At 42.0% G+C, this 26268-nt stretch overlaps 1 protein-coding gene across 2 annotated transcripts in view; it reads right to left on the reverse strand.

Annotated features, from left to right (window-relative positions):
• Positions 1-13308, reverse strand: part of LOC137196213 (A disintegrin and metalloproteinase with thrombospondin motifs 2-like) — a 43289-nt gene extending 29981 nt beyond the window's left edge. For both annotated transcript variants that reach the window (XM_067609072.1, XM_067609071.1), the window contains exons 1-2: positions 13095-13308; positions 6061-6557 (exon numbers count right to left, since the gene is read on the reverse strand). In XM_067609072.1, coding sequence (XP_067465173.1) covers positions 6061-6557; positions 13095-13179 — 582 coding nt within the window. In that variant the 5' untranslated portion in view covers positions 13180-13308. The remainder of the gene's footprint in view (positions 1-6060; positions 6558-13094) is intronic.
• Between the last annotated feature and the right edge of the window lie 12960 nt (positions 13309-26268).

Here is a 26268-nt window from a genome sequence, read left to right on the forward strand (position 1 = left end):
AGAGGTAGAGAGGGTGAAAACCTTTAAATTCCTTGGTACCCGCATCAACAAGGATCTCACCTGGTCTCACAATACACGACAAATCCCAGCAGTGACTGTGCTTTCTTAGAAGGCTGAGGAGCATATTTGGCATGCCAACCACAATTCTCAGCACCTTCTACAGGTGTACGGTCGAGAGTCTCCTTACCAGCTCCATCACAGTCTGATATGGAAACTGCCCTGAGCAGGGCAGGAAGGAGCTCCAGCGTGTGATCAAAACTGCACAGTCCATCTCAGGAGCAGCTTTCCTCTCACTTTATGACATTTACAACACCAGGCTCATCAGGAGGGCAACATCATCAGGGACAGTTCACCCCAAACAACCTCCTTACACTCCTGCCATCAGGCAGACGCTACAGGAGTGTGAGATCCAGAACAACAAGACTGGCGAACAGCTTCTATCTATCAGGCCTGATGGGAATAACTGCACACTGCTGCCCTCCACACTCTGACTGGTTGAACTTTGAACACTACACACTCATACATTCTGACTGATGCTTCACTTCACTGTCATCTAACTGTATTTACAATAATGCAAAGTGCATTTTATGACCTGCTGCTTGGTCGCTGCAGGATCGCTGCTTTCTCACACAATACTGTGCTGTACACATACCTTATATATAACTTACATACTTTGTTTGTGATTTTAATTTTTTAAAATTCAATTTAATTTTTTGTGTGAAAGGGCCCAGCAATGTAAGAATTTCATAGTACGGTGTAACTGCCTGTGTTTACTGTGCATGTGATAATAAACTTCTTAATTCTTGAATCTTATTAAAGTCTGAGTCAGCATTATAAAAGTCTGAGTCAGCATTATTAAAGTCTGAGTCAGCATTATTAATTTATTAAAGTCTGAGTCAGCATTATTAAAGTCTGAGTCAGCATTATTAACATTATTAAAGTCTGAGTCAGCATTATTAATTTATTAAAGTCTGAGTCAGCATTATTAACATTATTTAAGTCTGAGTCAGCATTATTAACATTATTTAAGTCTGAGTCAGCATTATTAGAGTGTGAGTTAGCGATATTAACATTATTAATGCCTGAGTCAGCATTATTAACATTATTAAAGCTTAAGTCAGCATTAGTGAAGTCTGAGTCAGCATTATTATAGTCTGAGTCAGCATTATTAACATTATTAAAGTCAGAGTCAGCATTATTAACATTATTAAAGCTTAAGTCAGCATTAGTGAAGTCTGAGTCAGCATTATTAACATTATTAAAGTCAGAGTCAGCATTATTAACATTATTGAAGCCTGAGTCAGCATTATTAAAGTCTGAGTCAGCATTATTAACATTATTAAAGTCAGAGTCAGCATTATTAACATTATTGAAGCTTAAGTCAGCATTAGTGAAGTCTGAGTCAGCATTATTATAGTATGAGTCAGCGATATTAACATTATTAATGCCTGAGTCAGCATTAGCAAAGTCTGAGTCAGCATTATTAACATTATTAAAGTCAGAGTCAGCATTATTAACATTATTAAAGCTTAAGTCAGCATTAGTGAAGTCTGAGTCAGCATTATTATAGTCTGAGTCAGCATTATTAACATTATTAAAGTCAGAGTCAGCATTATTAACATTATTAAAGCTTAAGTCAGCATTAGTGAAGTCTGAGTCAGCATTATTTAAGTCTGAGTCAGCATTATTAACATTATTTAAGTCTGAGTCAGCATTATTATAGTATGAGTCAGCGATATTAACATTATTAATGCCTGAGTCAGCATTAGCAAAGTCTGAGTCAGCATTATTAAAGTCAGAGTCAGCATTATTAACATTATTAAAGTCAGAGTCAGCATTATTAACATTATTAAAGCTTAAGTCAGCATTAGTGAAGTCTGAGTCAGCATTATTAACATTATTAAAGTCAGAGTCAGCATTATTAACATTATTTAAGTCTGAGTCAGCATTATTAACATTATTAAAGTCAGAGTCAGCATTATTAACATTATTGAAGCCTGAGTCAGCATTATTAAAGTCTGAGTCAGCATTATTAACATTATTAAAGTCAGAGTCAGCATTATTAACATTATTAAAGCTTAAGTCAGCATTAGTGAAGTCTGAGTCAGCATTATTATAGTATGAGTCAGCGATATTAACATTATTAATGCCTGAGTCAGCATTAGCAAAGTCTGAGTCAGCATTATTAAAGTCTGAGTCAGTGTTATTAAAGTCTGAGTCAGCGTTATTAAAGTCTGAGTCAGCGTTATTAAAGCCTGAGTCAGCATTTTTAACATTCTTAAAGTCTGAGTCAGCATTTTTAACATTCTTAAAGTCTGAGTCAGTGTTATTAAAGTCTGAGTCAGCGTTATTAAAGCCTGAGTCAGCATTTTTAACATTCTTAAAGTCTGAGTCAGCATTATTAAAGTCTGAGTCAGCATTATTAAAGCCTGAGTCAGCATTATTAAAGCCTGAGTCAGCATTTTTAACATTCTTAAAGTCTGAGTCAGTGTTATTAAAGTCTGAGTCAGTGTTATTAAAGTCTGAGTCAGCGTTATTAAAGCCTGAGTCAGCATTTTTAACATTCTTAAAGTCTGAGTCAGCATTTTTAACATTCTTAAAGTCTGAGTCAGTGTTATTAAAGTCTGAGTCAGCGTTATTAAAGTCTGAGTCAGCGTTATTAAAGCCTGAGTCAGCATTTTTAACATTCTTAAAGTCTGAGTCAGCATTATTAAAGTCTGAGTCAGCATTATTAAAGCCTGAGTCAGCATTTTTAACATTCTTAAAGTCTGAGTCAGCATTATTAACATTCTTAAAGTCTGAGTCAGCGTTATTAACATTCTTAAAGTCTGAGTCAGCGTTATTAACATTCTTAAAGTCTGAGTCAGCATTATTAACATTCTTAAAGTCTGAGTCAGCGTTATTAACGTTATTTAAGTCTGAGTCAGCATTATTTAAGTCTGAGTCAGCATTATTAACGTTATTAAAGTCTGAGTCAGCATTATTAACGTTATTAAAGTCTGAGTCAGCGTTATTAAAGTCTGAGTCAGCGTTATTAACGTTATTAAAGTCTGAGTCAGCGTTATTAACATTATTAAAGTCTGAGTCAGCGTTATTAACATTATTAAAGCCTGAGTCAGCATTATTAACATTATTAAAGTCTGAGTCAGCATTATTAACATTATTAAAGCCTGAGTCAGCGTTATTAACATTATTAAAGCCTGAGTCAGCATTATTAACATTATTAAAGTCTGAGTCAGCATTATTAACATTATTAAAGTCTGAGTCAGCGTTATTAACATTATTAAAGCCTGAGTCAGCATTATTAACATTATTAAAGTCTGAGTCAGCATTATTAACATTATTAAAGCCTGAGTCAGCGTTATTAACATTATTAAAGCCTGAGTCAGCGTTATTAACATTATTAAAGCCTGAGTCAGCATTATTAACATTATTAAAGCCTGAGTCAGCATTATTAACATTATTAAAGTCTGAGTCAGCATTATTAACGTTATTAAAGTCTGACTCAGCATAATTAAAGTCTCATCAGACTCATCAGTACTGAAGTATGAGTCAGCAGTTTCTGGTTAATCTGAAGGTCAGTACTATAACTCAGTCTAATCCAGCAGCTCACTAGTGACCACAGACTCAAATCTGTCTGAACATAAACTGAACATTACAAACTTTAATCTGGTATATGTATTGTTTACTTCAGTTGTTCCTGTTATTGTGTCCATCTGCAGATATGTAATTGCTGTATATTCAGACTGATATCTCTGCTCTCCAGCTGCGGTTTTAACTGCAGTTACATCAGCTGCTGCAGCAGGAAAATATGTCTTTTTTCTTTTCCTCTCGTCAGTTTATGTCTTTTCCAACTCTCCTCATCCACTTTAAACGCCTCTCATCTTTCCTCCACATCTGGCTTCAATCAGCTGGCTCTAGCTCGCGCTGTAAGAAGTGAAGGTAAACGCAGACAGACCCGCACTCATCTCGCCGAGTTAAAGACGCTTCAGTCCGTCATGTTGTACAGCGTTTGCTTTCTGTCTCTGCAGGCCTGAAATCATTTCTACTCTCACATGCATTTACGAGTTCTGGTAATCTGTTCATTGCTTCTCCTCTGCTTTCTGCTGCCTTAATGGACTTTTTAAAAGCATTTGATTTGTATTATCTTTGTGAGATGGAAAAGTGTTATAAAGGAATATTTTATGAATGTTATTGACTATCCTCTTTAATCTTTCCTTCGCTCTGTGTGGACTGTAGCTGAAACCTGCAGCAGTGAAACTCTGATGCCGTTTTAATGATATTTTAATAAGTTTCCTGTGTGTCAGTGAGCTCAGTAATATATTCTCCTCATGCTGCAGAGTTTCTGTCCTTCAGTGTTAAACTCGCTCTGTGGTTTAGCTTGCTCTCATTGCTGCATGTACGGAAAGCCAGAAGGCTCAAAAAGCGCTAACAGCTGTCCAAACATCTGCCTCCATCAGCAGCTGAGTGGAGCTGCAGCTTCTTCACAGAGGATGATGATGATGATGATGATGATGATGTGGAGGTTTCTGTTATTGCTCCTTGAACAATCTCATCCAGCTGTTGTCTTATGATTTGTTTGTTCTTCCTGTTCTGCTTCTGAAATATATTTGAATTGTCTGGGTTTTATGGGTATGATTTTCCAGTTTTTATTTCATAGTTTCCAGTGTTTTTAAGGTCAGTACACTGGATTTATAGTTAACGGGCCTCATGCATGAATGTTTTATTACTTTTCTCTTATATTTGTTCTTGGACAAAGCAATAAGAAGGAAAATAAGAAAATCCGCCTGATGAATGTCACCTGTTCATGAGATGTGATCATTAGCATAATCCGCTTCCATGTTTGTCGGTGAGTTTCATTCCCAAAGAGCAAAAACACTGCGCAGCTTCAAGTCCTGCTTTCAGAGAATCTGAAGACAAACACCTAACAGATGTAGGAGTGTCAGTTCAGGAGACCTGAAACCAAGATTATAGTCTACAGATGATGTTACACTGTCAGCTGCAACACAACACAATGCTGGACAGAGATCTGCAGACAGACAACAATTCAAACGTTGCAATCAGTTTGTTTTAATTTCAGCATCATCATTAATTCAGACTAGGGCATTATCAAGTCAAGAGAACAGACTAAGTTGTACTGGGTCGATCATGGACCAGTACAACTTAATCCAATGGATTAAGTTGTACTGGTCTCCTTGGATATGCAGCTTTGTGATGTCTGGGGAAGCAGAAGCCTCTCTGACTGGTTACCAAGGTTGGAGGGGGCCTCCCTCGACAACACAGATAGGTGAATGTGTCATTGGCATAACCAGATATTCAAACAGAAGTTCTGATGGTGACCTGAACTAACAACTAGACTCATTTTTTTCATTATTGTAGGCTGATCTGTTGTAGTTAAAGACTAAGAGTCAGACCTTCAGAAGGCCGAACGCTGGATGTTTACTGTTTCAGTTCTCCGCTCGGCCGAGTGTTTCAATAAACATTTTCCGCATTAAGACATCAAAGGCTTGTGTGCACGTTCTCCACTGGGCTGCTGACCATCACTCAGTATTTCCACAGCAGAGACGATCTGTTCACGACACGCACGACAGGTCTTCACCACTTGTAAATTTCATTGGTGTCTCAGAGGAAATTCTAAGTACAACAGAAATTGATGTCCTTAAATCACTCCTATGCATAGTTTACACTGTTTGTGAATGAGGCCCATCGACTTTAAACATGAGAAAGTACCAGGAAGGTCAGAGATCATCCATCGCCCACACCTTTCTTTACCTGCCGGATGTGACGTGTCCGTCAGCTGCTTCTGTTCTGAATCTGGTTCCAGGATCTGTTTTAAATCTTTATCTCTCCTCAGCCTTTCCATTAAAAAGTTGTGTTATAATAATAATTATAGAGCTGTAATATTATATATAATATTATATTAATATTTCAAGAATCAAGTCAGCATTTTGTCAGCCTGCCCTGCTATTACAGACTTAATCGTCATATATAACTTGTCTCAGATCTCAGTGAGGCTGTAGATCTGATGCTGGATTCAGATTCTAGTCATGTGACACCTACCAGTCCGTCACAGTTGCTGATGGCGACAGATGTGTCCTCCATGTTGGACACCTCTCCCGTGTAGAAGCAGCCGGTGTCTCCTATTGGCTGTGAGTGTTTCTGCCCTGACTCCTCCCACCACTCCATGGTGGCGGCGGGGGCGACGAGACGCGTGTTCGGACGCAGCCGCAGGTGCAGCTCCTGACCCAACACCGTCACGTTGTAGAAAAGCTCTGCCTCCTCGGTGCCGTAGCTCCGCCCCCTCCAGCTTGACTCCATCTGGTTGGACGGTGACATCTCTGTGGGCGGGGCCGACCTGTTTATGGGCGTGTCAGTTTGTGTCTGTGTGTTGTCTCTGTCCATGTTTGTGTCAGTGAGCGTATCCTCAGGAGAGTGGGCGTGTCTTTTGATGCGGTGCAGGCGGCGGGCGGAGACTGACGCTGACAGGAAACGCCCCTCCGAGTCGGTCCTGATTGGTCGAACGACACCGAACTCTGACAGAACCTGATGGAGAGAATCTGAGACAGAAAGGAAGTTTTATCTGCATGTTTCTTTTTATGATGTCACTGTGATGTCACCATATTCCACCATGTTCAGTTTGGTTTTGTTCATATAGGACTAAACCGTTTCCCAGTGACATTGTGTTAATCTCTGCCTGGATTATATTCCCAGGTTAAGTTTTGTGGACTGAATGAAGCTACATTTCTATATGTCTCTGCAGTGGGAGGGAGGAGGTTGGAGGTCAGAGGTCGCGGTGGATGCAGGACTCTGACAGCAGAGACCCGGGTTTGGTTCAGGTTAGTGAAACATGTTGAGACTTTTTTCTGTATGAAACAGAGACCAGGATCTTTCTGTGACCTGAACCAAGTGCTGCCAGAGTCTGAACACGACCACAAACACTTTCATACCGCTGTAGTTTCTACCAGCGGATGTTTTACTGCAACATCAGATATGTTGATGAAAAACAAACAACCAGGTACGTTATCTGTGAAAATTTCAGTCATACATTCAGTATCAGCATTTTTGCAACTTAACTATGTTAATTAACAACATTTTCTCATTATGTTGAGAGAAAACAGGATTCACCCCTCTAAGAATCGTCACCTTATCATGGTGGAGGGATCTGAGTGCCCCTCTGACCCTGGGAACTGTGTTGTCAGGGGCAATAGCCCCTGATAGGGTCTCCCAAGGCAAATTATTCCCAGGTTATGGTCCAGACCAAGAACGTAGACCTCAATGAAGCTGCATTTCAGGTGTGTGTGAACTTCACCTGGAAGAGGGAGACTGGGACACCCTCCTGGAGCCAGGCCTGGGATTGGAGATCACCGGTGAGCGTCTGGTGGCCGGGTCTTGACCCGAGGGGCCCGGTTGGGCAAAGCCCAAAAAATAACATGGAGTCACCACCCTTTGGACCCACCACCTGCAGGGATGGAGACTGGGGTCGGGTGTGTTGCCAAACAGGCAGCGGGCAGGGGTGGGGACCCGGATGTGCTGAAAACTAGTTCTAGGGATGTGGAATGGAGCAGAGCTGGTGCGGGAGGTGGAGCGGTATCGACTACATATAGTTGGGCTTGCCTCTATGCACAGCACCAGCTCTGGAATCAAGCTCCACGAGAGGGGCTGGACTCTCTTCTTTCCTGAGGTTGCCCAGGATGAGAGGCTCCGGGCCGGTGTGGGGATACTCATGAGTCCCCGGCTGAGCGCAGCGGCATGAGAGTGACCACATGTTGCTGAGAGAAGACTCTGACTGTTGTTTGAACAAATACACCAAACAGCAGTTCAGAGTATCCGGGCTTTTTGGAGTCTCTGGGTGGGGCCCTGGAGGGGGCGCAGCCCAGCAAGTCCATAGTTCTGCTTGGGGACCTCAACACTCACGTGGGCAATGACAGGGAAACCTGGAGGGGAGTGATCGGGAGGAATGGCCTGCCTAATCTGAACCCAAGTGGTGCACTGTTATTGGACTTCTGTGCTAGTCATGGATTGGCTGAAGAAGGAGGCCTTTCGTGTCTGGCTGTCCCAGGGGTCTCTGGAAGCAGCAGATGGGTATCAAAGGGCCAAAAGGGCAGCAGCTCAGGTGGTTGCTGAGGCAAAGACACCATGGAGATGGACTTTCAGTTGGCCTCAAAGAAGTTCTGGCAAACCGTCAGGCGACTCAGGAAGGGGAAGTAAGGCCCGGGCTGTTTTCAGCAGGGGTGGAGAACTGCTGACCTTGAATGGGGACATTGTCAGGTGATCAAAGGAACACTTTGAGGACCTCCTGAACCCAACCGACATGCCCTCTATGGAAAAGGCAGAGCGAGAGAAGCCTCGCTCAGACCCCTGGGAGAGGTCTCTGAGGCAGTCAAAAAGCTCCTCAGTAGCAAGGCACCAGGTATGGATTAGATTTTCCCTGAGATGCTGAAGGTTCTGGGCATTGTTGGGCTGTCATGGCTGAGGCACCTCTTCAGTGTTGCATGGAGATCAGGGACAGTGCCTGGTGGGGACTGGAGGGTGTGTTCTTCACCCATCACTACTCAGCCTCCTGGAAAAGCTTATGCCAGGGTGCTGGACGGGAGGCTCCAGCTTATTGTTGAACCTCAGATTCAGGAGGAACAATTCCTTCACGGCTGTGGAACAGTGGACTAGCTCTTCACTCTCACAGGGACACTTGAGGAGTTACGCCACTGTGACCCGGTCCTGGATAAGTGGCGGAAGATGGATGGATGGATGGAAAATAGGATTCAGCAGCATTACGTTTCTAACAAAATGTTATTTGCTGTTGCAGTTTAGTTGAATGAATGTATTTGTTGCCACATTAGACCAGGTCTAGTTTAAAAAACACCATATTTACATGTCTAAGATGATTAACAAGTCGACTCCACAGACTTTTTCTGCGGCATACGTCTTTATGATTGAGTTGGTCGTGTAATATCGTCATGTAAGTTTCAGGAGTATCAGTAGTATTACAAAGAGTCACAGTAGTAGTACCATTAGTACTAACAGTACCGTTAGTACTACCAGTACTAGTAGTACAAATAGTACTGTAGCAAGTACTGTCTGCGTGGCTGAGTTTGAGCATAGTTACTGTAAACTAAAGCATAAATGAAGCATTACAGTACTAACAGTAACAACAGTAGCAGTAGTAACAGTATCAGGAGGAGTAATATCTGTAGTATTAGGAAGAGTTACAGTATCATTTACTACAAACAGGAGCTCTCTTCATCTTTATGTTCATCATCAGTTCAGTCAAAGTGTTACAGGAATGTGGAAGATCGACTCGAGCAGCGTTTTGTTTCTAACTAAATGTGTTGGCTGTTGAAGTTTGACATATGTGACCATAATTTCTAGGAGACAGTTGGGAGAAACTGATGACTCAAACCGACTGATAAACACACCACATGTTATAATCCTGAGAGAACAGAGATCCTCCTCCGCACTGAGAGGACGTCAGCTCATCTCTGAGGGAGAGAACAGTATCTATCTGAGGAAGGAAGGCGGCAGAACGCCTGTCTGAGGTCAAAGGTCACACACACACACACACAGACACACACACACATACAGGATATGATGAAATACGATCTGAATCCTTCACATTCCCCAAACGCCAGAAACGCATAAACACAAAGATTTATAGGAAAAATGTGGAGAGGAACGTTCCTCTGAGTCACATGGAACAGAGACACGTTCCTCATTCAGCACAGTTTCCATCTGTTACTGAACCCATTAGAATATCAGAGAACACTGGGGACACTGGGAACACTGGGAACACTGGGACAGACCGTCAGGCTTGCTTTCCTGATCACTTCAGTGAGTGTTGTGTCCCACAGCTGAAACATACCAACACACACTGATGCTCACTCCTCCTCACAACGCCTCACATCCAGAGCCACGTGTATCCCACAATGCACCACAGTATATTACAACACCTGCCCAGCAGTTGGTGGTAACGCGCCTGTTCTAGGACTGACAGTAATTGACAGACAAGAAGAAGTATATAAAATGGATTTATCCTGAATGTTATCATTCATATTTAAACAGTAAATGATGGCAGATCAGATGATTTGCACCTGGTATTAACAAAGAATCTGATAAGACTGATATCGTTAATAAAATATCTGATCCATCATCAAAGATGTAGAGACATATGTTTCATTCTTAAAAAATGTTACTCCACTCTGACTGCAACACATCACAGCAGCTGATTGGTCCATGTGCAGTGTTTTATTGATCATAATAAACCTCCACACTCTGAGGTCTGAACAGGAAATACGTCACACAGGAAGCAGATGCTGCAGGTGTGGGTGTTTCACCTTCACTGCAGAGGTCAGAGGTCAATCTTCTGTCAGATAACAACAACCACAGAAGAAGACCAAGCACCAATCATGCAAATATTAACAAATTATTGACGACAACATTGACAGTAGTATTCACAGTAGGAGTACTGGTTGCAAAAGTAGTTGTAGTAGTAGTAACAGTAGTAGAAGTTGCAGTAATACTACTGACAGTAGAAGCACTAACCATAACAGTAGTAGTAGTGGTAGTAGTGCTAATAGTAGTAGTACTAGTACCATTGGTAACAACAGTAGCAGTACTGACAGTAGTTTGGGAAGCAGTAATATCAGTAGTACTAGAAAGAGTTACAGTATAATTTACTATTAACAGTAGCAAATATAGTTTTAACATTTGCAGTTGTTCTAGTAGTAGCAGTACTACAGTAGTAGTAGTGACACTAGAAATACTAACCGCAGCAGTACCAGTGGTAGTAATACTACCAATAGTGACAGAAATACTAACAGTGGCATACGTAGTGGTAACAATGACGGTAGAAATACTTCACCGTGCGAGGCAAACATCTGGCTAACTGTAACAGTAGCAGTAGTAGTAATACTAATAGTAGTTACAGTAGTACTAACAGCAGTAGCAGTAGTACCATTAGTAGGAGTAGAAAACATTATATGAACAATGGTAGAGGAAGTAGTAGTACTGATGAAGGTTACATTAGTACAGTACACTAGTAGTATTAGTACCAGTAATAGTAGCAGTATTAACAGTAGTATGCATAGGAGTTGTTGTAATAATAGTAGTGGTAACAGTACAAACATGTGCCATAATAGTACCAACAGTGGTAACGGTTGTACTGACGGTAATGAATATTATATTAACAGTGATAGTTGTAGCACTAGTAGCACAAGTACTACTACTGCAACAGTAGTAGTAGTACTACTTATAGTAGCAGTATCAACAGGAGAATGGGTAGTAGGAGTTGTTGATGCAATAGTTGCAGTACAGTAATATTAACAGTCATAGTAATAAGTTACAAATATGATATTCACATTGGGAGTGGTAGTTGTTGGACTGCTAGCAACAATTGTGGTATTACTAGTAATAGTAGCAGTATTTACAGTAATAAGAGTAGTAGCAGGTTTAGCAATGGTAGTAGTAACTGTAGTAGGAGACTTAGAGAACCATCAGTAATTGTGGTATTACCACAGCGAGTAGTAACATTAGTATTAGTAATAGCACCAGTAGTAGTAATATTAGTACCACCAGTAGTAGTGGTAGTAGTAGTACAGTTGTCTCGCCTGTGCTGTGTACAGTTCTCTGCTGTTTCCTACATTATCAGTTGCTTCTGTGATGTTGATCAACGTGTATTATACTGGTTCTCTGTTGAATAGTCTCTCCCCAAAACATCTCAGCATTAGTTCACTGCATAACTCATCACATGCAAAACCGTTGAACCAGTTGTTCTGGTCTGTCCAGCACGTTTTCTGTACATTTCTATCAGACTTTTGTGTAAATGTGCCCTGAATTGATGAACTGCTCTCAGGTGAATCTTTACTTTCACTAATGTGAAGTGTTACATCGACCAATCATCAACCGGTTCTCTAAATAAGCTCAGAGCTGCATCTCATGAATGTTCAGTGGGCGAGCACAGATAGACAACAACACAGTGTTATAATTTCTGAAAATGAACAGACTCAACAGCCGGGAAGAAGAGGAGGAAGAGGAGGCCAAAGACAAAGTCACGTTTCTGATGGAATACGTAAGGGTCACAACTGTGGACCGTGTTCTCCATCATGGTCTTACAATGACCGCGGCTGGTCGAAGCGTGCAGCTGCAACAGGTCCAATCCAACAATATGCACTGCACTGTAGTACTGTATACTTACTGTAATGCTTCATACAGTACAGAGTTTATTAAATATACTTTATACAGATACATACTGTACATATACTGTAACACACAAACAAACAGTCTGGTCTTTTTCTTTTCTGTATCACAATGACATGGCAACAAATGACAGTACAAACAGTACTGTAAGAGTGTAAATGTGAGTCTTGTCTCCCACATACAGTGATGTGTAACTCTGTGCTGTTTGAACTGATGTATGCCACACAGAGAAAGTGCAGCCTTGTGCATTTTCATCCATTGTCATCAAAACCTGAGCCATAGTTTCCATCTTCACTGTCTGCTGTTTACTGCCAACATGGCTGACCGTTCTGACTGTCTTGTTTGTAAACAATGACACAAGTACTGGTCATTTCTGGTGGCGCTGACAGGTTCACTGACATAAATATTTACTTTTGAGAGATAAACTAAGGATTTTGAGCAAGTTACAGGCATTTGCAGGTAATCCATTGTCTGGTGCTGTTTGTACAAATTTGTTAGGAGAAATGAATTTACTGTGCTGCAAATGTTCAGGATCAATCGAGACAGTTCTAACAGTAGTACTATCAGTAGTACTATCAGTAGTACTATCAGTAGTACTATCAGTAGTAACAGTAGTAGTATATTTCCAGCAGCAGTGTGTCTCACCTGTGTTGTTGGAGATGTTATACAAACTGTAACATCAACAGTACTTCTAACTGTATCAGTAGTATTAGTAACATTTCTAACAGTAGTACTATCAGTAGTAGTATCAGTAGTATCAGTAGTACTATCAGTAGTATTATCAGTAGTAGTAGCATTATTATCAGTAGTAGTAGCAGTAGTATCAGTAGTACTATCAGTAGTATTATCAGTAGTAGTAGCAGTAGTATCAGTAGTAGTATATTTCCAGCAGCAGTGTGTCTCACCTGTGTTGCCAGGGATGTAAACTGAGTGTAAACAGCTGATCTGCAGCAGAAACATTATCAATAATCCACAATGAAACTCATCCATCCTGAGAGAGAGACGGGTGGAGAGAGAGACAGGTAGAGAGAGAAAGACAGGTAGAGAGAGAGAGACAGACAGACAGAGATAAATAGAGCGACAGCCACAGAGACGGACCGTCAGACTGAGAGCTGTATGCAGACTGAACTCTGGAACAGACACTCCTCCACTCTGTCATTATCTCCTCCCTCCTTCCCTCCGTCTGGCTGTCTCTCCTCCCACTCACTGCTCCGTCTGCAGTACTACAGCTGGTAATACTGCAGTACTACAGCTGTAATACTGTAGTACTACAGCTGGTTATACTGTAGTACTACAGCTGGTTATACTGCAGTACTGCAGCTGGTAAGACTACAGTACTACAGCTGGTTATACTGCAGTACTGCAGCTGGTAATACTGCAGTACTACAGCTGGTTATACTGCAGTACTACAGCTGGTTATACTGCAGTACTACAGCTGGTAATACTGCAGTACTACAGCTGGTTATACTGCAGTACTACAGCTGGTAATACTGCAGTACTACAGCTGGTAATACTGCAGTACTACAGCTGGTAATACTGCAGTACTACAGCTGTAATACTACAGTACTACAGCTGGTTATACTGCAGTACTACAGCTGGTAATACTGCAGTACTACAGCTGGTTATACTGCAGTACTACAGCTGGTAATACTGCAGTACTACAGCTGGTTATACTGCAGTACTACAGCTGGTAATACTGCAGTACTACAGCTGGTAATACTGCAGTACTACAGCTGTAATACTACAGTACTACAGCTGGTTATACTACAGTACTACAGCTGGTAATACTGTAGTACTACAGCTGGTAATACTGCAGTACTACAGCTGGTAATACTACAGTACTACAGCTGGTAATACTGTAGTACTACAGCTGGTAATACTGCAGTACTACAGCTGGTTATACTACAGTACTACAGCTGGTAATACTGCAGTACTACAGCTGGTAATACTGCAGTACTACAGCTGGTTATACTACAGTACTACAGCTGGTAATACTGCAGTACTACAGCTGGTTATACTACAGTACTACAGCTGGTTATACTACAGTACTACAGCTGGTAATACTGCAGTACTACAGCTGGTAATACTACAGTACTGCAGCTGGTTATACTGCAGTACTACAGCTGGTTATACTACAGTACTGCAGCTGGTAATACTACAGTACTACAGCCGGTTATACTGCAGTACTACAGCTGGTAATACTGCAGTACTACAGCTGGTAATACTACAGTACTGCAGCTGGTTATACTGCAGTACTACAGCTGGTTATACTACAGTACTACAGCTGGTTATACTACAGTACTACAGCTGGTTATACTACAGTACTACAGCTGGTAATACTACAGTACTACAGCTGGTTATACTACAGTACTGCAGCTGGTAATACTACAGTACTACAGCCGGTTATACTGCAGTACTACAGCTGGTAATACTGCAGTACTACAGCTGGTAATACTACAGTACTGCAGCTGGTTATACTGCAGTACTACAGCTGGTTATACTACAGTACTACAGCTGGTTATACTACAGTACTACAGCTGGTTATACTACAGTACTACAGCTGGTAATACTACAGTACTACAGCTGGTTATACTACAGTACTACAGCTGGTAATACTACAGTACTACAGCTGGTAATACTGTAGTACTACAGCTGGTAATACTGCAGTACTACAGCTGGTAATACTGTAGTACTACAGCTGGTAATACTGCAGTACTACAGCTGGTTATACTACAGTACTACAGCTGGTAATACTGCAGTACTACAGCTGGTTATACTACAGTACTACAGCTGGTAATACTGCAGTACTACAGCTGGTAATACTACAGTACTACAGCTGGTAATACTGTAGTACTACAGCTGGTAATACTGCAGTACTACAGCTGGTTATACTACAGTACTACAGCTGGTAATACTGTAGTACTACAGCTGGTAATACTGTAGTACTACAGCTGGTAATACTGCAGTACTACAGCTGGTAATACTGCAGTACTACAGCTGGTTATACTGTAGTACTACAGCTGGTTATACTACAGTACTACAGCTGGTTATACTACAGTACTACAGCTGGTAATACTGTAGTACTACAGCTGGTTATACTACAGTACTACAGCTGGTTATACTACAGTACTACAGCTGGTTATACTACAGTACTACAGCTGGTAATACTACAGTACTACAGCTGGTTATACTACAGTACTACAGCTGGTAATACTACAGTACTACAGCTGGTAATACTGTAGTACTACAGCTGGTAATACTGCAGTACTACAGCTGGTAATACTGCAGTACTACAGCTGGTAATACTGTAGTACTACAGCTGGTAATACTGCAGTACTACAGCTGGTTATACTACAGTACTACAGCTGGTAATACTGCAGTACTACAGCTGGTTATACTACAGTACTACAGCTGGTAATACTGCAGTACTACAGCTGGTAATACTACAGTACTACAGCTGGTAATACTGTAGTACTACAGCTGGTAATACTGCAGTACTACAGCTGGTTATACTACAGTACTACAGCTGGTAATACTGTAGTACTACAGCTGGTAATACTGCAGTACTACAGCTGGTAATACTGCAGTACTACAGCTGGTAATACTACAGTACTACAGCTGGTAATACTGCAGTACTACAGCTGGTAATACTACAGTACTACAGCCGGTTATACTGCAGTACTACAGCTGGTAATACTGCAGTACTACAGCCGGTTATACTACAGTACTGCAGCTGGTTATACTGCAGTACTACAGCTGGTTATACTACAGTACTACAGCTGGTTATACTACAGTACTACAGCTGGTTATACTACAGTACTACAGCTGGTAATACTACAGTACTACAGCTGGTTATACTACAGTACTACAGCTGGTAATACTACAGTACTACAGCTGGTAATACTGTAGTACTACAGCTGGTAATACTGCAGTACTACAGCTGGTAATACTGTAGTACTACAGCTGGTTATACTACAGTACTACAGCTGGTTATACTACAGTACTACAGCTGGTAATACTGTAGTACTACAGCTGGTTATACTACAGTACTACAGCTGGTAATACTACAGTACTGCAGCTGGTAATACTGCAGTACTACAGCTGGTAATACTGCAGTACTACAGCTGGTAATACTGTAGTACTACAGCTGGTAATACTGCAGTACTACAGCTGGTTATACTACAGTACTACAGCTGGTAATACTGCAGTACTACAGCTGGTTATACTACAGTACTACAGCTGGTAATACTGCAGTACTACAGCTGGTAATACTACAGTACTACAGCTGGTAATACTGTAGTACTACAGCTGGTAATACTGCAGTACTACAGCTGGTTATACTACAGTACTACAGCTGGTAATACTGTAGTACTACAGCTGGTAATACTGTAGTACTACAGCTGGTAATACTGCAGTACTACAGCTGGTAATACTGCAGTACTACAGCTGTAATACTGCAGTACTACAGCTGGTAATACTACAGTACTACAGCTGGTAATACTGCAGTACTACAGCTGGTAATACTGCAGTACTACAGCTGGTAATACTACAGTACTACAGTATTACCAGCTGTAGTACTACAGTACTACAGCTGGTAATACTGCAGTACTACAGCTGGTTATACTACAGTACTACAGCTGGTAATACTACAGTACTACAGCTGGTAATACTGCAGTACTACAGCTGGTAATACTGCAGTACTACAGCTGGTAATACTACAGTACTACAGCTGGTTATACTGCAGTACTACAGCTGGTTATACTGCAGTACTACAGCTGGTAATACTACAGTACTGCAGCTGGTAATACTACAGTACTGCAGCTGGTAATACTACAGTACTGCAGCTGGTAATACTACAGTACTGCAGCTGGTAATACTGCAGTACTACAGCTGGTAATACTACAGTACTACAGCTGGTTATACTGTAGTACTACAGCTGGTAATACTGCAGTACTGCAGCTGGTAATACTGCAGTACTGCAGCTGGTAATACTGCAGTACTGCAGCTGGTAATACTGCAGTACTACAGCTGTAATACTGCAGTACTACAGCTGGTAATACTGCAGTACTACAGCTGGTAATACTACAGTACTACAGCTGGTAATACTGTAGTACTACAGCTGGTAATACTGCAGTACTACAGCTGGTAATACTGCAGTACTACAGCTGGTAATACTGCAGTACTACAGCTGGTAATACTACAGTACTACAGCTGGTAATACTGCAGTACTACAGCTGGTAATACTGCAGTACTACAGCTGGTTATACTGCAGTACTACAGCTGGTAATACTGCAGTACTACAGCTGGTAATACTACAGTACTACAGCTGGTTATACTGTAGTACTACAGCTGGTAATACTACAGTACTACAGCTGGTAATACTACAGTACTACAGCTGATAATACTGCAGTACTACAGCTGGTAATACTACAGTACTACAGCTGGTTATACTGTAGTACTACAGCTGGTAATACTACAGTTCTACAGCTGGTAATACTGCAGTACTGCAGCTGGTAATACTGTAGTACTACAGCTGGTAATACTGCAGTACTGCAGCTGGTAATACTACAGTACTACAGCTGGTAATACTACAGTACTACAGCTGGTAATACTACAGTACTACAGCTGGTTATACTACAGTACTACAGCTGGTTATACTACAGTACTACAGCTGGTAATACTACAGTACTACAGCTGGTAATACTACAGTACTACAGCTGGTTATACTACAGTACTACAGCTGGTTATACTACAGTACTACAGCTGGTAATACTACAGTACTACAGCTGGTTATACTACAGTACTACAGCTGGTTATACTACAGTACTACAGCTGGTAATACTGCAGTACTGCAGCTGGTAATACTACAGTACTACAGCTGGTAATACTACAGTACTACAGCTGGTTATACTACAGTACTACAGCTGGTTATACTACAGTACTACAGCTGGTAATACTACAGTACTACAGCTGGTAATACTGCAGTACTACAGCTGGTTATACTACAGTACTACAGCTGGTTATACTGTAGTACTACAGCTGGTAATACTACAGTACTACAGCTGGTTATACTGCAGTACTACAGCTGGTAATACTGCAGTACTACAGCTGGTTATACTGCAGTACTACAGCTGGTAATACTGCAGTACTACAGCTGGTAATACTGCAGTACTGCAGCTGGCAATACTGCACTACTACACCTGCCTGTATCACACCTGCCTGTATCACACCTGTCTGTATCACACCTGTCTGTATCACATCTGTCTGTATCACACCTGCCTGTATCACACCTGTCTGTATCACACCTGTCTGTATCACACCTGCCTGTATCACATCTGTCTGTATCACACCTGTCTGTATCACATCTGCCTGTATCACACCTGCCTGTATCACATCTGTCTGTATCACACCTGTGTATATCACACCTGTCTGTATCACACCTGCCTGTATCACACCTGTGTATATCACACCTGCCTGTATCACACCTGCCTGTATCACACCTGCCTGTATCACACCTGCCTGTATCACACCTGTGTATATCACACCTGCCTGTATCACACCTGCCTGTATCACACCTGCCTGTATCACATCTGTCTGTATCACACTTGCCTGTATCACACCTGTCTGTATCACACCTGTCTGTATCACACCTGTGTATATCACACCTGTCTGTATCACACCTGCCTGTATCACACCTGTCTGTATCACATCTGTCTGTATCACACCTGTGTATATCACATCTGTCTGTATCACACCTGTGTATATCACACCTGCCTGTATCACACCTGCCTGTATCACACCTGCCTGTATCACACCTGTCTGTATCACACCTGTCTGTATCACATCTGTCTGTATCACGTCTGTCTGTATCACACCTGTCTGTATCACACCTGTCTGTATCACATCTGTCTGTATCACACCTGTCTGTATCACATCTGTCTGTATCACACCTGTGTATATCACACCTGTCTGTATCACACCTGTCTGTATCACATCTGTCTGTATCACACCTGTGTATATCACACCTGCCTGTATCACACCTGCCTGTATCACACCTGCCTGTATCACATCTGTCTGTATCACACCTGTCTGTATCACGTCTGTCTGTACCACGTCTGTCTGTATCACACCTGTCTGTATCACACCTGTCTGTATCACATCTGCCTGTATCACATCTGTCTGTATCACATCTGCCTGTATCACATCTGCCTGTATCACACCTGTCTGTATCACACCTGCCTGTATCACATCTGTCTGTATCACATCTGCCTGTATCACACCTGCCTGTATCACACCTGCCTGTATCACATCTGTCTGTATCACACCTGTCTGTATCACATCTGTCTGTATCACATCTGTCTGTATCACATCTGCCTGTATCACACCTGTCTGTATCACACCTGCCTGTATCACATCTGTCTGTATCACACCTGCCTGTATCACATCTGTCTGTATCACATCTGTCTGTATCACACCTGTCTGTATCACACCTGCCTGTATCACACCTGTCTGTATCACACCTGTCTGTATCACACCTATCTGTATCACACCTGCTTGTATCACACCTGTCTGTATCACACCTGCTTGTATCACACCTATCTGTATCACACCTGCTTGTATCACACCTGTCTGTATCACATCTGCCTGTATCACACCCGTCTGTATCACACCTGCCTGTATCACACCTGCCTGTATCACACCTGTCTGTATCACACCTGTCTGTATCACACCTGTCTGTATGACCCCATCCTTTATCACATCTGCCTGTATCACATCTGTCTGTATCACACCTGCCTGTATCACACCTGCCTGTATCACACCTGCCTGTATCACACCTGTCTGTATCACACCTGCCTGTATCACACCTGTCTGTATCACACCTGCCTGTATCACACCTGTCTGTATCACACCTGTCTGTATCACACCTGCTTGTATCACACCTGCTTGTATCACACCTGTCTGTATCACACCTGTCTGTATGACCCCATCCTTTATCACACCTGCCTGTATCACATCTGTCTGTATCACACCTGTCTGTATCACACCTGTCTGTATCACACCTGCCTGTATCACACTTGTCTGTATCACACCTGCTTGTATCACACCTGTCTGTATCACACCTGTCTGTATGACCCCATCCTTTATCACACCTGTCTGTATCACACTTGCCTGTATCACATCTGTCTGTATCACACCTGTCTGTATCACATCTGTCTGTATCACACCTGTCTGTATCACACCTGTCTGTATCACACCTGCCTGTATCACATCTGTCTGTATCACACCTGTCTGTATCACACCTGCTTGTATCACACCTGTCTGTATCACACCTGTCTGTATTTAGAGTGTGTTGGTGCCCTTTCGTTCTTAAGTAAGTTCTAAATATCAACATTCGCCTTTTTTTGCAAATGTATTTAACGCAGCACTGTGAACCGGGGACAAAAGGTGGATGATGGTTTAAACTGCGGTCTAAGGTTAGAGGGAGCGGACTGATGGTTTAAACTGGGGTCTAAGGTTAGAGGGAGCGGACTGATGGTTTAAACTGCGGTCTAAGGTTAGAGGGAGCGGACTGATGGTTTAAACTGCGGTCTAAGGTTAGAGGGAGCGGACTGATGGTTTAAACTGCGGTCTAAGGTTAGAGGGAGCGGACTGATGGTTTAAACTGCGGTCTAAGGTTAGAGGGAGCGGACTGATGGTTTAAACTGTGGTCTAAGGTCAGAGGTTGCGGACTGATGGTTTAAACTGCGGTCTAAGGTTAGAGGGAGCGGACTGATGGTTTAAACTGGGGTCTAAGGTTAGAGGGAGCGGACTGATGGTTTAAACTGCGGTCTAAGGTTAGAGGGAGCGGACTGATGGTTTAAACTGCGGTCTAAGGTCAGAGGGAGCGGACTGATGGTTTAAACTGCGGTCTAAGGTTAGAGGGAGCGGACTGATGGTTTAAACTGCGGTCTAAGGTCAGAGGGAGCGGACTGATGGTTTAAACTGCGGTCTAAGGTTAGAGGGAGCGGACTGATGGTTTAAACTGTGGTCTAAGGTCAGAGGTTGCGGACTGATGGTTTAAACTGCGGTCTAAGGTCAGAGGGAGCGGACTGACCCGAATCTACTGAGTCTGTAGATGCTGTAGGATTCAGCTTGTAACACGCCTTGAGCTGTAAAATCCTATAAAAGCAGAACAGGTCAATCTTTGTATCAAATTCCCTTGCAGAGTAGGTAGATAAAGATAATCCTTTGGAGAGTACTAGGACACTCTGCTCAGATAGGGGTTTGCCAGAGATGTTGATCATGGCTCGTATCTGGTTTTACTCCATCTGTATCTGGGTTCCTGGTTTCTATGCTTTCATGTCCTCCTTTTCCTCTGTCTCATTCTGGTCCACGTCCCCCTTCTCTCCTTCTTTTGGTCTGGTAGGGCAGATTTTCTCAGTACTCTAAAGCATCTTGTGAGACCTGGGCTGCAGCGTGTCTTGTTCTTGCTGGTGGACCTCCGACTGTACTCCTGGGCATTTTCTTTCTCCAGTTGTACACTCTGCCCTTCTTATAATCTGTTGCACCTCTCTGGAACCTCCTGATCTTTTCTTGTTTGATACTCTGTGTTGTATTTCATGAGGTCTGCGGTTCTTCAAGTCTTTCCCACCTCAGATATCTCTTTTTGGATCGCCTCTCTGTTTTTGTTAAACTCATCTGTCAACAGGAGCATCAGATCAGAGGAGCGTTTATTGGGGTGTTTGTGGATCAGGAGGTAGAGACTAGGGATGTGCAGAGAGCCCAGTATTTGTATTTGTATCTGTATTTGTTAAGGCTGCAAAATTATTTGTATTTGTATTCGAACTTTACTCATCGCCTCTTTGCAGACAGACCTCTACCTATTTATACATCCATAACACACAGACAGCACAGCGTGTAACATGTAGAAGAACTTCAAAGGTTCACGTTTCATTTATTGCCTATTTTTTTACAACCTAACTTTGTGGAAAGGAGAAGGGGAACAACAGGTTATGGAGAGTCTCTTTGGAGCACTTTGCTTGTGTCAGTAGTTCAGCTTTATCTCTGGGGAACACCAGAGTTTAAATAAGGAAACGTGCGTCACAGCACAGCACTCTGTGTGGTAGCTCGCCGCTATCGGTGTGTGTGAGGATGGATAAATGTGGCTTGCAGTGTTTTGAGTAGGAAAGCACTATATAATTTCTCTATGGTGCAATAAGGTTACTGAGGTTGAATCTGGTGCAATGGTAAGTGAGAGCTTTGCAGCCTGTGGTGCACAGTATCAGCCAATGCAAGCATTGGCCTGGCGCGTGCATCTGTTTCTAAAATAAAAACCTATCTTGAGCTTCAGTTTCTTTACTAAGTTTTCAATGTGGAATTTAAAAGTTAAACGATTAAGAGTATAAGAGTTGAACTGTGACTCTACAACACCGAAGGCAGATGGCAGATACTGGTGTGATGGAGCGAAGACAGCACCAGAGCAGTAGATGAGGTAACAAAATGTTCCTTCATGAATTCATTTTTACACTTTGTTTATGGTATGAATTAAACAAACAAGATCTAAAGTGTTAGTTTGTGCGTTTGATGCTGGTAGGTGGATTTTGTGACCTTTGGATAGAGCCAGGCTAGCTGTTTCCCCCCCTGTTTCCAGTCTTTATGCTAAGCTAAGCTAACTGGCTGCGGGCTGAGGCTTCATATTTAGGCTACATGAATGAGAGAGGTATCCGGCGGCATGTAAAGGCTTCTATGTTGCATATCTCCATCGTCTCCTGTTCTCCCTCTAATATCTATAAAAGTATCTATAAACTATTAGTGTTAAACGTTCCAGACAAACTACAACACTTTATTTTGCTTTTTTCTCATGTAGCCTACCACTGTTTAAAAACTACATTACCCAGAGGACACTGGGGCCCACCCAGATAAACAGAGAGCAATGAGGTTTTGTCTGTAAATGTTGGTTTAACAGACTGAACATCAGTAACCAGCTGTTGCCATGGTGACACATCTCGTTTCATCATCACCACATGCGTCCTCACCGACTCTGCAAAGCATCTCCAGATTAGGTGATTTTAAATGTTTCAGATGAACTGAAGGATTAAGTTTTCTCTTTCAAACATGTCTGAAACCGGTTGGATGGTCTGGAGAGCTGAAATCAATCAATCAATCAATCAATCTATCTATCTATCTATCTATCTATCTATCTATCTATCTATCTATCTATCTATCTAACTAGCCATCTATCTAGCTAGCTAGCTAGCCCGCTTACCACAGCATTTACAACCTGAGCTAGTGTGAAACGCCCTCGACGGGCTTTTAAAACACATAAAACTCAACGATACACATACAAACATTACGACATGAAACTCAACAACGAAGTACAGCAAAGCAACACAAAGAGTTCCACATGTTGAACAGAAAACGTCGTCTGTCCAAGTGAGGATTTACTAAAGGGCTCCTTACACTTCCAGCAGCTGGTTACATAAGAACATGACAGTGCTGCGACCTTATTAATTACTCTTTTATAACTCATCATAAGAGGCCTGACTGTTGACCAGGAAGTAACACAACAACGTAAATGTGCATCAAACTAACTGCAGCATGATGACGTCAACAGTCTCTAATGAGTCTGAATGTGTCCGTTTGCTTTTATAACCTTTGTTCAGCATTTTAATAGACTTGCAGCTGTTTGTTCGCAGAGCTGCAGTCAGAAACTCTGTAAACAGGCAGCAGATGTAAACGTGTGTTTAAGGGTCTAATTATAGAACTGAAATGTTGTTCAGAGCAAACTGCAGCTTCACAGACACAAACATCTGACAAACTTCACAAAACTTTACTGGATTTATCAGTTTTAACACAACTGACTGCAGTTATAATCATGTTTTACAACCAGCATCAGCAGCACATCTCACTGTGAGTCCAGCAGGACAACAAGGACGAGACGGAAATCCCGGTTATCAAACAGACAGGAAACCTTCCGTCTCTGGAAAGCGTCACACAGGTCAGAAAGCTCGGCGTCATGCTGTTGGACGCTGACCTTACTTTCCAGAGACGCATTAGCAGCATAATTAAAACCAGATTTTATCATTTAAGAAATATGGTGAAGGTAAGGAGCTTTTTATCTCAGGAGGACGCTGAAGAACTCGTCCATGCTTTCGTTTCCAGTCGGCTAGACGACTGTAACGCTGCTCACAGGAAAACCAGAAAAGCATCTGGACCAGCTGCAGCTTCTCCAGACTGAAGCTGCTCTAGTTTCAACTAGAAGAAAGACGTAGGAGCTGATAGAAACCTGCGCTGAGGCTTCCTGTAAAAGTCTGACTCCACAATTATCTCTCTGACCAGTGATGAACCAGTAAGACTCTGCAGGTCTAACTGGTTCAGGTCTGAAACAGATCGTCCTCCAAAGGCTGCTCCAACACTGTCCTCTTTTTAATGGTTTAAAGTTTAAAGAACGCTCAGCACTGTACAGTTCTGAAGAACAATAACTAATATAATATAATATAAATAAAAGGTAACAGACAGTAATATAGTAAAGTGAAGCTGCCTTCTCATCTTCTCTGAACCACCAACCAAGATGGAGCTTCTGTCTGTCTGGATCAGTTCTGCATTTCCAGTCTTTCACAGCTGACTGGTCACCAGCACACAATAACCTGGCAGAGAATTCAGTCATTGCTAATAATCTCCTTTATACAGTAGTGGACTTTGTTCCCTAAAGTCTTGCCAGAGCCCGTTCAGTTACGTACCCTCTGAAGGCCTGATCGATGGCGTCTACATGGTGTCCAATAGAAGTGATTGAGGATTTTAAGTTGAGTGAGTTTTATGTCCCTTGACAGCTTCCTTTGATTTTGGGATATCCTGTTCCATCCTAACTCACTGAACAACAGGTTTAAATCTTTCTCCCAGACAGTCTGTTGGCAGTTTAGTAGCCTGGCAGAACGTCTTGGAGGAGAACCGAGAGGTATAATGAGCCGGTCCAAATATTCTGATGCTATCAGAGAGCAGTTTAGATTGTTGCTCTTGAAGAGCTCAGCACAGCAGACAACACTTCAGTTCTAAGTGCTGCCAGATACTGGAAGGAGGGAAACCAAACTGCTGGATTAACTCTTTGAAAGATTTCAGTAAATTGTCCTTAAACAGATCAAATGTTTAAATCCCTTCATTTATCCATAACTTCAGATTAAGCCATAAGCCTGACTCCGAGTTAAGATGATGTTATGGACCCTTCCACCTTTTTCCATATGTCCTGCAGATGAGAGAGGACGAGGTGAGACTGCCTCTGATGGATAAAGATGGCAGACAGCATGGTGGGAGGGACCATCAGGCGATATGTCGCAAACTAAATGCATAAAGATAAAAGTTTGAGTTTTAGAAGTCGGATGGAGCGTTTCTGACTTGTTCCAGTTAACTTTGTAGTCAGAAGGCTTTGAAAAATAGTTAATAATATAAAAAAAAAAAGCAGTAATAGATGTTAGAGGGTCAGATGCAAAGCATCCTGAGAGTTGCATCTGCTGGAGGTTCAAGCCAAACAAAAGAGATCAGAGTCCCAACAAAGATATTAAAGCTTTTCTATTGATGTAAAGTCTGATGTTTAGGAAGCTGTCGACACTGTTTCCGTATGTCTCTGCATCTGTTACACCATCACGACTGGCCTGGAGCCAATCACGGTCCGGTATTCAGCCGACACCAGCGTGATGTGGAAACTTGAAGCCTGCAGAACAAAAACACTGAGATGAAGTTTACAGTGACGGAGGAGACATCTGGAGTCCAGCAGGAGACGATATCTGAAGGTAGTAGTAGTAAGAGTAGTAGTAGTAGTATTTAGTAGTAGTAATAGTAATAGTAGTAGTAAGAGTAGTAGTATTTAGTAGTAGTAATAGTAGTAGTAGTAGTATTTAGTAGTAGTAATAGTAGTAGTAGTAGTATTTAGTAGTAGTAAGAGTACTTTATATACATCTTACAACATGTCTGGAGGGAATCTGTAAACAGTCTTGTTTTGGTCTTTAATTTGTCCAACAAACTAGAATATGTAACTAATGTCAATAACACCATCAGTTAGTAGTAGTATTTAGTAGTAGTACTAGTAGTAGTAGTAGTATTTAGTAG

This window comes from Thunnus thynnus, chromosome 13, assembly GCF_963924715.1.
Source record: "Thunnus thynnus chromosome 13, fThuThy2.1, whole genome shotgun sequence".
Classification (NCBI taxonomy): domain Eukaryota; kingdom Metazoa; phylum Chordata; class Actinopteri; order Scombriformes; family Scombridae; genus Thunnus; species Thunnus thynnus.